This window comes from Balaenoptera ricei, chromosome 4 (genome assembly GCF_028023285.1).
Source record: "Balaenoptera ricei isolate mBalRic1 chromosome 4, mBalRic1.hap2, whole genome shotgun sequence".
NCBI classification, from domain to species: domain Eukaryota; kingdom Metazoa; phylum Chordata; class Mammalia; order Artiodactyla; family Balaenopteridae; genus Balaenoptera; species Balaenoptera ricei.
In genome coordinates this window covers 28,790,498-28,807,534 of record NC_082642.1, presented here as the reverse complement: position 1 = coordinate 28,807,534, position 17,037 = coordinate 28,790,498, and the positions used below count along the sequence as shown (strand labels likewise).

The following is a 17,037-nucleotide window of genomic DNA, read 5'->3' as shown; positions in this document are numbered from 1 at the left end:
GGGGCCACTCTTCATCGCAGTGCGCGGGCCTCTCACTATCGCGGCCTCTCTTGTTGCGGAGCACAGGCTCCAGATGCGCAGGCTCAGTAGTTGTGGCTCACGGGCCCAGTTGCTCCGCGGCATGTGGGATCTTCCCAGACCAGGGCTCGAACCCGTGTCCCCTGCATTGGCAGGGAGATTCTCAACCACTGCGCCACCAGGGAAGCCCCACACTCTTTTTAATGACAAAAAATTATGGGCATTTTTAAAAAGTTGGTTTACTATAATATGACCAATTAAAATGAATATGCACATCAAAAGATTTGAATCATAGTATTTCAGGACCATTATTTTTATACTCATGTGGAAAACATCTGTGACTTCAATGCTCAAATGTCATTAATAAAGTTTACAATAAAGTCACAGAGTTGTTCTACCACTGAAGTGTTTTAAATAAGCCCAATACCTTTCTATCTTTCATATCTATTCTCTTATCAAAGGTGAAATTCAGATTCTCAACTTTCTCATCCACAAGCACATATCAATAAATAGGATGTATATAAAAATCTGTAATTGTTCAACAGTTATCATATCTCAGTATGTCTAAGTCAAAGTATGCAGGATGAATAATTTTTCCAATTATACTAACGCATCTAAATATATAATAAAAATCTAAGAAAAAAAGGCAAATGCATATTCAAATTACTTTAAAATGTTGGCTTTTTATATAAAATTATACAAAACAAAAGTTTACCTGCTTTATGCTGAAACTAGACACAGTATAAATCATTGTAGGATTGTTGGTGAGGTCTTCTGGTCGTACCCATTTAGAAAATGTAGCTTTTTGTTTAGGTGCTAATGGTAGCTTGCCACATCTATCACTGAGGTGATAACAAAAATTAAATAATAATAATAATGATAAAATTAATCTTAAAAGATGACTCAAAAGCAAAATTAAATTTCCTAGAGAATTTTTTTTGGTATAGTGATCACAGCTAAACTATATAATCCTAAAAAAACCCTCTGGTCAAATTTGGCTCTTTACACTTAACCTTGAATCCAATCTGATTATCCTCTTCAATTAAAAAAAAATGTACATAGAAAACTGAAAACAGAAGAGCAACCTAAACTCTTTTATATTTATTTTAAGAATATACTTTAAGAGTTTAATTTAGCATGGTTATATTCAAGAAATTCAGTTTCAGTAAAATGGAGCCATTAACAACAATACAAACTGATTCATTCAAAAGGACCGAGGAAGCTACAGATCTTTATGCTGGCTCTGGACAAACTTTTCTCTGCAAGGCTAATAATGAGAGTATCTAATTACTGAGTAATAAACATGTGCCAGGCATCACACAAAAGTATTTTACATACATTATTCATTTAATCTTCAAAACAATTCTATTAAAGCAAATTTTCTGGAAAAAGCTTTAAGTGATTAAATAACTTGCAATGTCGTAGAGCTAAGAAGAAGAAAGGGTATGTGAATCCAGGTCTCTGGTGCCAAATCCACCATCTTACCCATTACCCTCTACTCACACTGTGTAAGGAATATACTGTGTAATATTTCTGTAACCTTGACGTACAGCACAAAATTTTAAAAATCTACCTTTCTTCAAGCTGCTTCTAGAGCAAGGGCAACAAATCTTTGGGTTTCAAAAGATTTCTAGGATAATATAAGTTGTATGATATGCAAACCGAAAAAATATAACTTTTTTTAAAAAAAAACTGTTGATAGACATTAGGAGAGAGAGAGTTTTGTGGTCAGATGGGATCTGAAAACTCCTCGTTAAAGTATTGGTTTTTCTCATTGGAAGGACATCTCTAAACCTTTAATAAGCCAATGTTTACTGGAACTCTCTTAGAGCAGAATATGGTATATAACACTTCTCAAACTTTTTTGATGATCATCTCATGCATCTCATAGAACCACTGGTGTTCTAGGCAACATTTTGGTACCTGTGTAATATCAGGACCTGACTAAACAGACAGTGAGCTGGGTGAATTGAGAAGAATTTAAAGACAGCTATCATAAAACTTAGGAGAAAAAATAAGGCTGAGTCAAATCTAACCTGCCATATAAACCAGAATTCAGTAAATCCAAGACTCCTTAATATCTGTTCTCTCAAGTCACCACTAAATTAACAAATTCAATGTTTATTTCTTAGAACTTTAAAAATATTTAAAATATTTTATAAATATAATGTTTATTATAATACATGACCAGAAAAGAAAAAAATTTAGTCACCCAATCTTTCTAACCAAAGATTCATACACTGGGGAGCTTTTAGCCATCAGTCTGCTATCTCTGAATTTTAAAATGTTTACTGTTACTTTTTCTTCCGATTATTCTTACTGTAAAATAATCCAGAAAACAAGAAAGGAAAAATCTTGCCAGTTAGAGCATTTAATTTTACTTGATTTTTCTTAAAATTTAATTAACTCAGTAAGTATTCACTGAGCACCTGCCACATGCCAGACACTGTGCAGGCACATGTTCTCTGTCCTCATGCAGCTTATGGTCCCATGTAGAGGACAAGCACAGAGCAAGGGGTCACACACACAATGTAAAATCCCAACTCTGACAAATGCCATGCCTAAACTAAGGGAGTTGGTACAGTTATATTTTTCTGTTTCCATTACATTGTAAGCATTTTCCCATGTTACTTAATTTCTTGAAAACTTGATTGTTCATGATTGTACAAAATTCTTCTTAGGGACATTCTGTTGTATGAGCACTAAAAATATGATTTATCTCAATCTGTTACACAAAGACTGGAACTACTTATAAACAGAAGTTTATATCTCTACTTCGATATAACCATTTAAGAGCATTCTAGAATAACTAATTCACATTTTCATAATTATAATAATATTGATGAATATCTTTTATATAAATCTTCGACTAGACCTGTAAATATTTTTTAGAATTGGTTTCTTGAACTGAAATCACTGGTCACAGGGGTATAAACATTTTTAAAGTATTTGAAATGTACAGCCAAATTATGTAATATAACTTAGTATTTAACAAAATAATTATGTTCTAATAGTTAATCCTTATTATATAGCGCTTGCTACAGAACAAGCACCCTTGTAAGTGCTTTATATTTTATTAACTCATTTAACCATCACAGTAACACCATGAGGTGGATTCTATTATTACTTTAAAATCTGAGACAGATTAAAAAACTTGCAGTGGAGAGCGTGGTCTGGATTCTGTACCCTTAACATCAGTGCTATAAGCTTCTTAGATATAAACATTTCCTAGATCCAAATCAGTCACTAGCATCACATGGGTGCCTAAGGAAAACGTTATGCTGATAACTTACTGACTTTGAGATGTTTAACTTCTGCCTATCCAAGAACAGCAAAACACTAGAAATGAGAGAGCAGCTCTTTTGTTCTTTATAGTCTTTATATATTCTGTACACAATAAGCATTCAACTCTCTGATGCTTTCTGATAATAAATACAATATAACATGCTCACTGCAGAAATTTTGAAAAATAAAAATGTTTTAAAAAGTAAATCACCTAATTTTGCTGCTTAGAGATAACCACTATAAACATTTTGATGTATAACTTAACATCATGTTTTTCTATATATCTATAAACACAAGAAAAGAAAAATAAAATTTGGATGTTATATATAATTTTCTATCTTTTAAAATTCATATATCGCAAGCGTTTTCCCTATATTCTTTGGACTTATTTTTTGTGGAGAGCATACTATGTAATATAATAATATAGGCGTGCCATTATTTAATCACTCCCATATTGCTAGATACCAACTTTGTTTCAATAATTTTCTGCTGTAACAGACACTTTGGTAAATGCTCTTATTATATACATCTTTGACCAAATTTTAGTTTCCTTGGGAAGGCTAGAAGCTGGGAGTCCTGAAACAAACAATGGTTTTAAGGTTCTTGACATAAGCTGCCACTGTCCTGGCAGGCTGTGCTAACACTTTCATAATGAATCCTCTTCTTGAATTGGATCTTCTTAGTAAACAACAACCCTGTCATTCTATTCCACCTTTCCATTCAACATCTCTGCTGACTTGCCTTTCTGCTGTGATCCAACACCAACTGGGCAAATATTTACCCACTACTTACCTTGTGCCAGGTACCACGTCAGACACTATGAGTATAACCTTAGGCAAAAGGATGCGCGCGCCCCGTCACCAGGGAAGGGTCGGAGGCACTCTCGCGATGCTGCCACACCTCCTTCCCAATCGAATTTTTTTATTACGCATTTTAATTTCAAGGCTATGGATTTAATTGGACTCTAGAGGATGGGAAAAGTACTGAAAAATCAAAATAATTTTGAAAGTAAACATTGCAGTAGTGCTTACTTACCAGAAAGGCATTGGGTAAGCAAAACGTTCCCTCAGATCAATGTTCATGAAAGGAACATATTCTATACCATTTATTTTTGACGTTGTCCTATAAAATACAAGAAAAAAATCTAAAGTAGATGTTCAAGTCTACCTTAATTACCAGTTTTATTTAAACTTCTTAAAATTTAAATGACAAGGTATGGTACTGTAATAAAATTAAACTCACCACCTCATGTAATGTTGATAACTTTATTTGAACAAAATTTTCACGAAATAGTTGAATACCAGAAAATAACTAATCCAATTCAATTCAATCAGAGTTATTCTTTTAAGACTAACATCCTTTACAACAAAACAACTGTCTCAAGATAGGGCTACACTAGAGGTACTGAAAGTGTCACCAGGACACAAAGCGAATTGTTTCCTAAGCCCCAAGAGAGAAAGCAATTGCTTAGTTATTTGGGGATTTAGAAAACATAACATTTATAATTCTGGGAAATATGTTCTTTATATTTCCTGGTTATTAGACTAAGGAATGGGTAGTGAAGAAGGTAGTGGCACAGATAACAGTTACAGCCTCTTGACAAATTTAAGAAATGTGACTTGTAGTAGTTTTGCATGTTCTCTTCCTGTTTTGTTTATATGTTTACTTGCATATATTAGCTATTTCCTTCTGTTTCTTTCCCTCCTTTCCTTTAGAAGGAGTTGCAGGGTAACTTCACAATTTAGTCTCTAGGTAACAATATACAATGAGACAATGACTGAATTGGAGGACTAATTAATACAGCGGGTGACGAACATAACATCTGTGTACCCTCATCTTGAGATGGTGAGAGCTTTTCACTTGTATGAAGGACAGCTGCATCTTGTTAGGTAGAAACACAGAGCTGTTCTGTAGTAGTGCGGAATTTCAAACGTGTGCAGAAGGGAGCATGTGGACGCTGAGTAGCCAAAGTGTTGGACTGTTACTAACTTGTCTCTCAGGTCCAAAACCACTCTTTCTGTCCTCCTTTGTATTGTGCTTGTTCATATGCATTTTTTTCTAGGCAAAGAGAGCCAGATTAGTAGGAGTAGAATTAAAATCTTTAGCAGGAAGAGAGGAAAATGCCCTCAGGTGGCTGCTAAAGAGGAAGGAGCCCTTCTAGCGCAATTCCAGCAAACCAGAAAGAGCAACTTCATGACGCGCGCGCAGCTCTAAGCAGGCTGATCTCCTTCAAAGCCCAAGTGAAGAGCAGCTGCACCGGCTCAGAAAGCGATCAAGGATTTCCACAGCCTGTTCTTTTGTATTTTTAATATCCCCTGAGGCTGCTTCCAGACACTGAGCTGGCTTCCCAGCCCAGGTGTTGGCAAACTTTTTCTGTAAAGGGTCAGACGGTATCTAGTTTTGTCTTTGCAGTGAGGTCTCTGTCACATATTCTGGGTTTTTTTGTTTTCTTTTTTGCAACCCTTTAAAGAAATGTAAAAAAACCATTCATAGCTTAAGGCTGCCCTTTGCTGACTCTGGCCTAGACTGCTATTTCAAGGTAACAATTAGGGCTCTGGTCACAAGCTGGAAGAGATGATGAATGGTCTGCCATAGTTCTACTTTGCCCCATAACCTTTATTATTCAATTTTGAAGAATGCTAGATTTTCAGAAAAAAATACATCTAGTGGAAATGAGAATACTAAAATATATTAGAAGAAATTTTAACCATTTCAAGTTGTGACCATGTGACAACATAATTTATAATTACATAACAGCACGACACATTATACCAAAGATGTGACTACAACTCAGCAAACCTAATGAGTAACATTACCTGCATTGATTATGTTAACAAAACTTGGTTTTGTTCATTACAACCAATCATAAACTGATTTATTTACCTGAGAACTTCTATTTCTTCTGCTGTGTATCTCTGTCCTTGTGCATCACATGACTGTGGACTTATAACTGGCTGAGGTCTTTCAAGGAAGGGATTAGTTCCTAGTGGAAAATGTGCTCTCACTGGAGGTGGCTTTGGTTTAATATTCGTTGCCTTGATTTTGCATGATGGCTTTGTTAAAGGCTCACTCAATGCTTCTGCTCTACAATAGAGAGAGGTACAGAAAAACTGTTCTAGTTTTTCTTCTCACATTTAAGCTTTCCAGAACATAAAATTTACTTCAAGAACCAGTCAAGCATCCCTAATGTAAAATTAGTATATAAAATTCCTACATACTAGTCAACAGTTCACTACTTATGCTACTCCCAAAGGTAAGTATTTTTGCAAACAACATTTTATTGACAACATTAATTGAGCACTTATTGCATGTCAGATCCCATGCAAAGTAAGGGGGATACAAGAATGTACGAAACACAAACCCTACTCTCAAGGTGCTCCTAGCGTTGTGGGGAGAGAGACAGTTGCATCAAAAGTGAGATGCGAGGCTGGAAGTACTCTATGCAAGTGAATGCACAGTAGAAATTACTGACTTGATGGGAAGCGGGTGAGTCAGGGAACATTTTTCCAAATTGACATTTGAGCTGCAGAAGAATCCACCTGGGGAGCAAGGAAGGGTTCTAAGCAGAGTGAACAGCATGAGCAAACGTGTAACAAGCTAAGGTAATTTCAAAAGAATGGACGGGGCCCCTGTAACAGTACGAATGAGAGGCAGCAGCAGATGAGACCAGTGGCAGGGACTGGATCACAGAAGGCCTCACATGGTATTTAAGGGAATTTTGACTTTATTCCGTCAAAGAACTAACAAGCTAAAAACAGAAGCTCTTAATCTAAGGTCCTTATATGAGTCTTGTTAACACTGAAATTATATGCAAATAAAATGTTACGTTATCTTTTCCGTAGAGCGTGTCCATTCTTTAGAAGAGATCCTCAAAGGATCCCATGACTGACCCATGCCCCTGCGCTGAGGATGCACTCAGAAGAGTACTAGATGGGTTACCCACATAGGTAATAAAAGCCATCTATGATTCTGACTGGGGAAAGAAGTAAAAATGGAGAAGATAGCTATGTGTCGAGTGCCCATAACTTCATGAATTTGGAGAAACAAACTAAATGTTAGCTGATGGTAATGAAAAGGAGGGATAACTGCTATACCTCAATAAAAAAGAAGGGCTGGGGGTAGCACAGCTACCTAGTCTGAGCCTCAAAAGGAGATATTTTATTAATTCGTGCTATAACTATAAATGCCATTCCACCCTTTTCCTTTGCCTACAATGCTCTGTCTATACAAGAGGTATAATTCTCTTGTGCAAATACATTCATTATTTCTCAACAAATATCTACTGAGCACATATTGTATGTCTGCCCTCTGCTAGGTGCTTGGTTTCAGCATTGAACAAAGACAAAATTCTCTGTCCTCAAAGAGCTTATATTTGGGGGACAGTGATTAGAAGGGACATAGACATTGATAACAAATATGATAAACTGGTAAATTTCATATACCTTAGAAAACAGTAAGAGCTACAGGAAAGAATATTAGAACAGACAAAGCAGGATGAAAGTACTGGAGGAGATTAAATTTTAAACAGAATGGTGATGGCAGGCCTTACTGAAAAGTTGACATTTGAGCAAAGAGTTAAGGGAGATACACACATGTATAATTTGAGGTATCTGCACGGCTGGCTCACTCTGTTTCTCCATTTCTAGTAGTAGCTCTGGAAGGCTCTCTGGAAGTTCTCTCTTTGGAAGTCTGATATTAAACAACAGAAGGGAGTCTTCCATTTCAAATACCTCATTTTTGTTTTAGACACAGCAAAAACTAAATAAAATATTTCTTGACTCATTTGTTATTTTTTGAGTTTAAAGCAGGGATGAAGACACTAAGATGCTCTCTGTTCCCCTAAGGAGTTCACCATCTAATGAGCCAAAATGACATGTAGAAAAAAGCAGCAGGGAACTAGAGAGGGGTAAATTCACTCAGAGGAAGAAGGCAGCTTTGCTCTGGATCTCAGGTTTGTTACCACGAGCTCCACCACACATTCATATAAACCTGTCGCACTGCAGTAACACAGTACGCTGCCATCCACAGATACGAACTCGAGGGACCAAAACTCACCTGTCTAGTGCCTGTCGTGCCAACTGCTTCAGTTTGTTTTGCAGAGTTTTATCAGCGGTTTCATAAGACTTAAGAGAAAGAGAGACAGATGTTCCAAAGCATAATTATTAATTTGCCTGATCCATGATATTTCTAAGCAAAAAAAAAAAATTACAATGCACATTACACTTCTTAAAATTATGAGAGAATAAACCAAGACACTTTATTTTTGTCCTTAAAGGTATCATTTAAATTGTGCTGAAAACTCGTCACTGAGGTAAACCCTAACACCACTTAATTCGGGTGAACACAACCGTATAATCACAGTGCCACAGGCCTGGCAGCAGGAACCCCAGAAGAGCAGGGCTACCGTACTAAGTGAAATAAGTCAGCAGGAGAAAGACAACCACCTTATGCCTTCATTCATATGTGGAGTCTAAAAGACAAAACAAATAAACAGACAAAATAAAACAAACTTATAGGTACTGAGAACAGATTAGTGGTTTCCAGAGGGGAAGGGGGTTGGGGGACGGGTGAAATGGGCGAAGGGGGTCATCTGTATGGGGATGGAAGGTAACCAGACTTGCGGTGGTGATCACTTTGCTGTGCATACAGATGTCGAATTATAATGCTGTACTGTGCACCGAAACTTACATAATTAAAAACAAAAAAACCCAGCACTTACCCGTAGACTCAGGTACCTACAGAAATGAGGCTAGATAGTTCCTCTGAATAAAAGTCCTTGGACAAAGAGCCGGCCCTCTGAACAATGCTGAGAACACCACTCTCGACCACGTCACATGCTCCTGTCAATGCGCTACTCTTACACACTAGATGCCCCGGAGAGCTAACAGGCCCACCGGGCTCCTCGGGAAGCAGTAAAAACCGCTCAACATATAGCCTCTACACTGCAAATTAATAAAGCTCTCCCAAACCACTAACTTATTTCTTAGTGTATGAAATTGAAAAAAAGGGGGAAGTTTTATTTTTTTTGTGATGAACCAAAGTTGTTTTTTCCCTTTTTTTTTTTCTTAAATTGAAGTATTTACAGTGTTGTGTTAGCTTCAGGTATACAGAAAAGTGGTTCAGTTAAACATATATATCTATTCTTTTTCAGATTCCTTCCCATTATAGGTTATTACAAGATACTGTGTATAGTTCCCTGTGCTATACAGTACATCTTTGTTGTTTATTTATTTTAAATACAGTAGTGTGTATCTATTAATCCCAAACTACTAATTTATCCCTCCCCAAGGAAGTTTATTTTAAATTCACAGATTGTGATGGTGAATTCTTCCTATAATAAGTTAATTTTAGTTATAGGGGTATAAAAAGGTCAAAAATGGTACTTATAATTTAAAAAACAATTGCCAAGGGACTCAATCTCAATACTGTCAAATTTTTAACAAGATGTTAAAGTCCATTATTAATTTTCTATTCTTCACTATCTTTTAATGAGGAGTAACTTAGTTACATGTATAATAACAGGATAATTTTTTTTCTTTAAGGAATTGTTAAGTAAAACTCACTAGTAAGGGGAGAAATTTCTTAGCATAATTCCACCAAACTTAACTTGTAGCTATTATACATACGGTTTTCAGACAGAGATCTACAGCTTCTGTATACAGTTCTATAGCATCTTCAACGTTCCCTTTTTCATCTTCGTCAAAAGCTTGTGTAACGAGGAAATGGGCACGCTCTAAGTCCAACTGATGTTTTGATTTCAAAGGATCCGCACTCTTTGACTGAACTAGGATAGGAAAAAAAGCCACATAGAAGAACTAGCATAGGAAGAAAGCCACATACCTATATATGTATCCAGGGAACAACATACCATTTTAATACATTCTTTACCAAAACTCTATAATCCTTCATTTAAAAAGCTTAGCAAGGTCAAAAAAAAATCCTTAAAAAAATTTCCCCTGAATTTCTCTCTGTCCCTACCAGCACTTTCTTCATTTAAAAAATAAAACATAGGCGTTCTCCCCACAAAAAACAAAACTGAAACTTGGAAAAGACTAAATCGAAAGAAACTCAATTATGTTTTAAGGTAATTTAAATTTTTATTCAGTATAGACAATAATTATATAATATACTAGGCCTTGATAATAAAATGCATGCCGTTTCCCATTCATCTGGGTCCAGAATAAGCTATATTTTTACTGCTCTTTGAAATAAGTGCTTCTGTTTGTTTTTAATATAAAGATATGTATCCATAAGAGACCTGCATCTAGAACATATAAAGATCTCTTACAACTCAACAATAAAAGGACAAACCCAATTTAAAATGGGTGTGATGATTATGTCATCAACTTGTGTCAACTTGACAGGATCACAGGTTACCCAGCTATTTGGCTAAACAAGATTTCTGGGTAGCCTGTGAGGATGGTTCTGAAGGAAAGTAGCATTTGCATTGACACTGAAAGCAGACTGCCCTCCCCAGTGTGGGTGGGCATCATCTAATCCACTGTGGGCCTGAACAGAACAAAAGGCAGAGGGGGAGAATCTGCCCTCACTGCAGGACTGCTTGAGCTGACACACTGGTCTTCTCCTGACCTCGGACTGGAACTCACACCATCAGGTCCCCTACTTCTCAGGCCTTTGGACTTGGACTGAACCACACCACTGGCTTTCCTGAGTCTCTAGCTTGCAGAGGGCAAACAGTGGGACTTCTTAGTCTCCATAATTGCATGAGCCAATTCCTCATAATAAATCTCTTTATGTCCATCCTACTGGTTCTATTTCTCTGGAGAAGCCTGACTTATACCATGGGCAAAGGATCTGTGTAGCCATTTCTCCAAAGCAGATATTCAATGGCCAAATGGCACGTGGAAAGATGCTCAACATCATTTGGCATCAGGGAAGTGCATATCAAAACCACAATAAGATGTCATTTTATACCCACTAGGGTGGCTAAAATAAAAAAAGACAGAAAATAACAAGTGTTGATAAGGATGTGAAGGAAATGGAACATTGCTGGTGGAATTGTAGAGTGGTATAGCCACTGTGGGAAACAGTTTAGCAGTTCCTCAAAAAGTTAGACATAAAGCTACCATATGACCTAGCAGTTCTACTTGTGGGTATATATCCAAGAGAACTGAAAACATATGTCCACACAAAAACTTAGACACAAGTGGTCATAACAGCATTACTAATAATAGACAAAAGGTGGAACCAAGCCAATGTCCACCAACTGATGAATGGATAAATAAAATGTGGTATATTAATACAATGGTGTATTAACCATAACAAGAAATGAAGCACTGATACATGCTACAAAATGGATAAACCCTGAAAACATGATGCTAAATAAAAGAAGCCAGACACAAAAGACCACATACTGATGACTCCATTTATATGAAATGTCCAGAATAGGCAAATCCATGGAGACAGAAAATAGATTAGTGGTTGCTAGGGCCTAGGGTGTGGAATGGGGAGTGAGTGCTAATGACTAAGAGGTTTCTTTAAGGGTGACAAAAATGTTCTGAAGTTAGAGGTGATGGTTGCACAACTCTGGGAATACACTAAAAACCACTGAACTGTACACTGTAAAAAGTTGAATGTTATGGTATGTGAATTACATCTCAATAAAACTATTTTTAATAAGTTTTAAATTTTGTTTGTCTCAAAATTGTGTCTGATCTTTTAAAAACTGTAACCCTCGGTAACACCTCTCTAAAGTATGTATTAATCCCATTTATTAAATGAATGTTAAAATATTTAGCTCAAGGCTTCTCAGCCTTGGCACTACTGACATTTTCGACTGGATAATTCTTTGCTGTGGACGGCGCTATGCATTATAGGATTTTCCCTGCAGCACTATCCCTGCCCTCTACCCAACCAGATGCTAGTAGTATACTGCATCCCTACCCCGGCATAAACACCAAACACCTCTCCAGACATTGCCACATGTCTCCTGAGGGGCAAAACCAAGTCTAATTGAGAATAACTATCTAGCCTACGGTTTCACAGCTACAATGGAAGGGTAGGGACTCAACTTAGATCTTTTAATTCCAAGTCTTGAGTTTCTTATACTACACTGGTGAATTTCAAACTGGGTTACCTTTCCCCAACCCTAAAGTCAAGCCATCTCTCAAAGTCTCTTGACTGTCAGCAGACTTTATCTGTTTTAAAAATTGGGATTCTGAACAAGATTTTTATTTGATAAAGGACTCTCCTGCTTGAAATAATAATTAAGTAAACCATTTAATTCTCTACAAATTACATGCCATTTGTTGAACAAAATAGGTCGAAAAACCGGCAAAACATTTAATGTATTATTATGCTTTAAAAATCCTTTTTGAACTTTACTTCTGTTTCACTGGTAAGTTTTCATTCTTCAAGAGATTAGGGCTGTCTCATTCTGTGCCTGAGTATCATATAAACATCACATTTATAAATTTAAAAACTTCATTTACTTAGCTGGGAAAATGAAGTGCCTCTGAATTCCATGGTATTTTGAATACATGAATCAGTATAACTCTGTATTAAGTGAGGCCCTGACACACAGGCAGTCCACTTTTCAATGCATGCAATTTCTGGGCATTGTCTTAAAGAAAAGTGCCATGTCTGTAAGGGGACTGTCATAACAAGAAATCCAACAATCAAATCTACTTTATCCTAACTATGAGCTTGTAACTGCTCATATCTATTCAGAATGAGTGGTAGAAAGTAGCACAAAGTCCATCAGAGAATGCTGAATAAGACTCCTCTAAGCTTGTGGCTTTATTATACAGCCACAGAAAAAAAGGGGTTAAAAAGAGTCCTCAGTGACATGAACGCATTCCTAAAACAAAATGTCAATAGATGATCATTTTCTTTCCTACCACGTGAACAGCAGATTTCGCCAGGAACCACTTACCTCTAACAGAACTGTGATCATTAAGCCTGTGAACTTGTTTCACAGCGTTTGCAAAAATAACTACAGGTTGTTCCAGGTCTCTGCTTACATGTCCCTTTTCCAAGATATGGTTTAAAACAAGAGTTTAGCTAAGGTCTTGAGGTTGAGGATATCGATATAGTAAAGACTGTGAACCCACTGTTGAAGTCTTTAGACACTGAAGAGGAGGAGTCATTTAATTTTAATAGCAGGAGGGGGCATGTGACAGATGTTTAAAAGCATATTTTAACAGGGTCCTAATACTGACTCTGCCAATGATACACTGTTCAAATGTAGATAGTTCATCTCTATCCTCTGGGAAATTAGGATATCAGACTATATCACCTCTAAGGTTCCTCTTCACAGATTTATCACTTATTTCCACATTATGATTTTCAAAGATGTGATTACCAAAAAAGAAATGAGCAGCAACCAAGTGAGGATCAAGAATCAAAGATGAAAACGAAAAGGAAAGAGAAACACAGGGGAAAAGTAAGATGTGATGGGACAGAAGAAAAAACAATACAGTGACATGGTTAGTAGTCCTTTACCAACCTGCTGAATGTAAAGCCTGCACTCTTTCCAGATACTCATTTATTTTTTCTTGAATATGTTCTAGGCTTGATCCTGCCATCTCAGCATAAATTAAAGCTTGTGCAGCTTCCTAAAAGTAAAAAAAGAATTCAAAGGAATCTAACAGATCAATTACAATTTGAATTTTCTTTACCACTTTCTAACTATTGGTTTCTATGAATGACAAAACAAGAATGTCTTTATGATACCAGTAATTTTTTTCGTAAAGTAAATGAGTTATATATTCCTTTACTACTTTTTTTCAGTTCTCAATGCTCTCTTCCTCCTACTGTTGAAAATTTATGAAGTCAAATAGAAGGGGTTGATTATAGTATTTTCTTAGAATAACTGTGATTTATATGTTCTCTGTTTTCCTTTTTCTTTATGCAATAGGTCAGACTTGAAATTATACACTGTTAAAAGGTGAACTGAGTCTCGAAAACATTAGAACAGATAATACCTGATACAATTAAATTAAATATCAATAAAAGGTTATCAGAAATTATAAAGGTTAAATATCTCACAGTGGAAAGAAAATCTTTTTCTCCACAGAAAATATTGTCAAAAGGGGGACACATTTTAAGGCAGATTTCAGTTGTATGAAATAAACTTATTTTAATTAAGAAAAACTGGATTTGTCTTCCAGTTATTCCATGACTTTCTCAGCCAGTTAGGCTGTGCTCGCGAGGAAAAGCCTCCATTCTCGCCATCACCATTCCAGGAGGGTGACCAACGCTACCACACACAAGAACCACAGAGAGACTTTCCCAAGTACCACCACCTTCCCTGCAGTAATCTAAGCGTGTGTACTTCAAGGAACCTCACGCCTCGTTATCTGGATCCAAAGAAGCCATCTACTCAGCATCACTTTTTGAATCCAGTTATTGGAGCAGGAGTTGTTTCCCTGAACCTACAAAATCAGTAAGATGAGTACAGTTTTGATCCAAATGGAAATTGGGGGTAGAAAAGATATGTTTTCCTAGATTCTGCAATTCAGATATTTCAGGGGAGGAAAATATAACTCTACATGTAAATATTAAAACTAATTTTTTAAATTGTTGGTATCAACCTTATTTTGCTCATTTTGTTTACACTTGAAAGTGATTAACAATGAAGGCATCCCTAACAGAACAGCATGAAGACAGAAAACACTAAATATCTGATACAGTTTACATAAATAGCTCCTAGAAACACAACCACTTTTCTGATTCTCTCAAGGAAAAGAAATTCTTTGTAACAACATGCGTGTCATCCTACAGCAAAACAAGAGGCACTGTACAGTACTTCCTTTCGCTTTAAAAAAGCTATTTTATATGGCACTATTTTTACCTATGAACATTTGTCAGTTATTTCACAAAACTAATAAAACACAGTTTTACTTTTAAAGAAATACCACCGTCATGAAATTGTCAAAAAAAAAAGTCCAAAAAGAATGATTCTGAAACACACCCAAAGTCTCTAAATATAGATTATAAAATGAAGGCAATCAAATATTAATCTGAGAAAAGCAAACCACACATTATTGACAGCATACAGGTTTATGGAAAAAAATTACGACTACTGTATTATCGAATTCTTTCTAAAAGAAAAGATGACAATGTCAAGAGGATACAGCTACCTGCACGGGGAGCCGGAGGGGTGTGTTTGCAAATACTCAGGATTGGGGAGCAGGGGTAGGCTGTGAGCTCCTACTCTGATTTAATATTTCTGGCCCCAGTAATTTACCCAAAAGAAATATCAAAGAAACGTGTAAAGCATTAGCTATAAGGGTATTATGATGCTGAAGAACCACAATGAACATAAAATGGCCAGAAGAGTTTGTAAATAAACTATGGCACACCCACATAATGGAATACTATACATCTATCATTAACAAGTTTATACTATGAAACCTTAAAAAAATCAAAAATTTTTAAAAGTTCAAATGAAAAGAACAGATTTAAAAAAGTATAAACAGTCTGATCCAAGTTTGTTTTTTTAAAAAGGTGTGTACACATACATGCGTAGAAAAACAAAGATACGTAGATGTCAGATACTAGGATACGCGATGTTTTATTCTTTGATTGACTTTCTGCGTTCTTCCGTGAGCACTGTTTCCGTGTACATCCGTGACGGTGAGAAGCTGCGAGCTGACAGCCCAGCTCCGCCGCCGCCCTCAGGAGCGGTCACCTGGGGACTCGCCGGCCAGGACCGACCCCAAAGCGGCGACCAAGCCCGCCGCGGGCCGGACCCTGGGGCGGGGGCAGGCCTGACCCCTCAGCCCGGCCACCGCCCCGAGAGGGACAGCGGGACGGGGGACCGCCACGCCGAGCGCGCCCGTCCCATCGGCACATGGACCCGTCCCCGGCCCACCTTGTAGTAAAACACGGCCTCCGAGTAGCGGCCCTCGTGGTCGCGCTGCACTGCCAGCCGCGCGAACTGCACCGCGTCCCGCTCCAGCGCCGCCGAGTCCATGGCTGCCCAGCGCCGAGGACCCCCGCCGACTGCCGCGCGCCCGGGGGCCGGGCGAGGACCCGGGCCGCGCGGAAAGAGCGGCGGAGCTCACTTCCGGCGGCTGAGAGAGGACGCCGACCGGCCCCTCGGCAAAACTCCGACTCCTCGCCCGCGGGCAGCCTCGCTCCGCGGCCGCCGCATTCCCCGTCCCGCCCACCGGCCACACTGCGCAGGCGCAGCCCGGCCGGCGCAGGTGTTTCGGTAGCCTGGGCTGCCGGGCTCGCCGGAGGGTGCGGGAAGGCGCGGGTGGTGGGCAGGGCCCGGCCTGCGCGGTGCCGTGTGCACGTGACTGCCGGGGCGCCCGGGATTGGGCTGGCAAAAGAGGTGCCACGTCTGAGCGGCTGCCGGCTTCGCAGTCGGCCTGTCCGGGCAGTTACTGTGGAGCCTGTTGCCGGCCAGGCTAGGAGGAGGGGCGCATGCGCCTCCTGGAACATTTTTCCCCTCTTGAGTGTAAAGAGAAGGTGAGCAGTGCTTTCCAACATCATCTGAGATGACTTTTTTTTTTAAATTAGGGAAGTGAAGTAAGGATATACGATTCTTATGTGATACTTTTTAATAACATTTATATCCACAAGCTGAGTCTTAATTAACCCTGTATACATGCCCCAGTGTATGGTATTGGTTGAATTGTCAACAAACAAGGTAATGCATTTTCCCGTGTACTTCTCCTTAGGTTAACTTAATGCTGTTGTAATTAAATACTCAATTAGGTGATTATTTGATTAATGTCTCTCTCTCTCCCTTAAAACTCTGAA

General features: G+C 38.1%; 1 protein-coding gene across 2 annotated transcripts in view; it reads right to left on the bottom strand.

The window, feature by feature from the left end:
* Positions 1 to 16,539, bottom strand: part of CAPN7 (calpain 7) — a 36,909-nt gene extending 20,370 nt beyond the window's left edge. The window contains exons 1-7 of one of the 2 annotated variants that reach the window (XM_059920363.1): positions 16,142 to 16,539; positions 13,772 to 13,880; positions 9,930 to 10,087; positions 8,359 to 8,426; positions 6,187 to 6,387; positions 4,339 to 4,425; positions 734 to 860 (exon numbers count right to left, since the gene is read on the bottom strand). In XM_059920363.1, the coding sequence (XP_059776346.1) occupies positions 734 to 860; positions 4,339 to 4,425; positions 6,187 to 6,387; positions 8,359 to 8,426; positions 9,930 to 10,087; positions 13,772 to 13,880; positions 16,142 to 16,243 (852 nt within the window). In that variant the 5' untranslated portion in view covers positions 16,244 to 16,539. The remainder of the gene's footprint in view (positions 1 to 733; positions 861 to 4,338; positions 4,426 to 6,186; positions 6,388 to 8,358; positions 8,427 to 9,929; positions 10,088 to 13,771; positions 13,881 to 16,141) is intronic. The other variant, XM_059920362.1, reaches the window with a different exon arrangement.
* Positions 16,540 to 17,037: the final 498 nt, after the last annotated feature.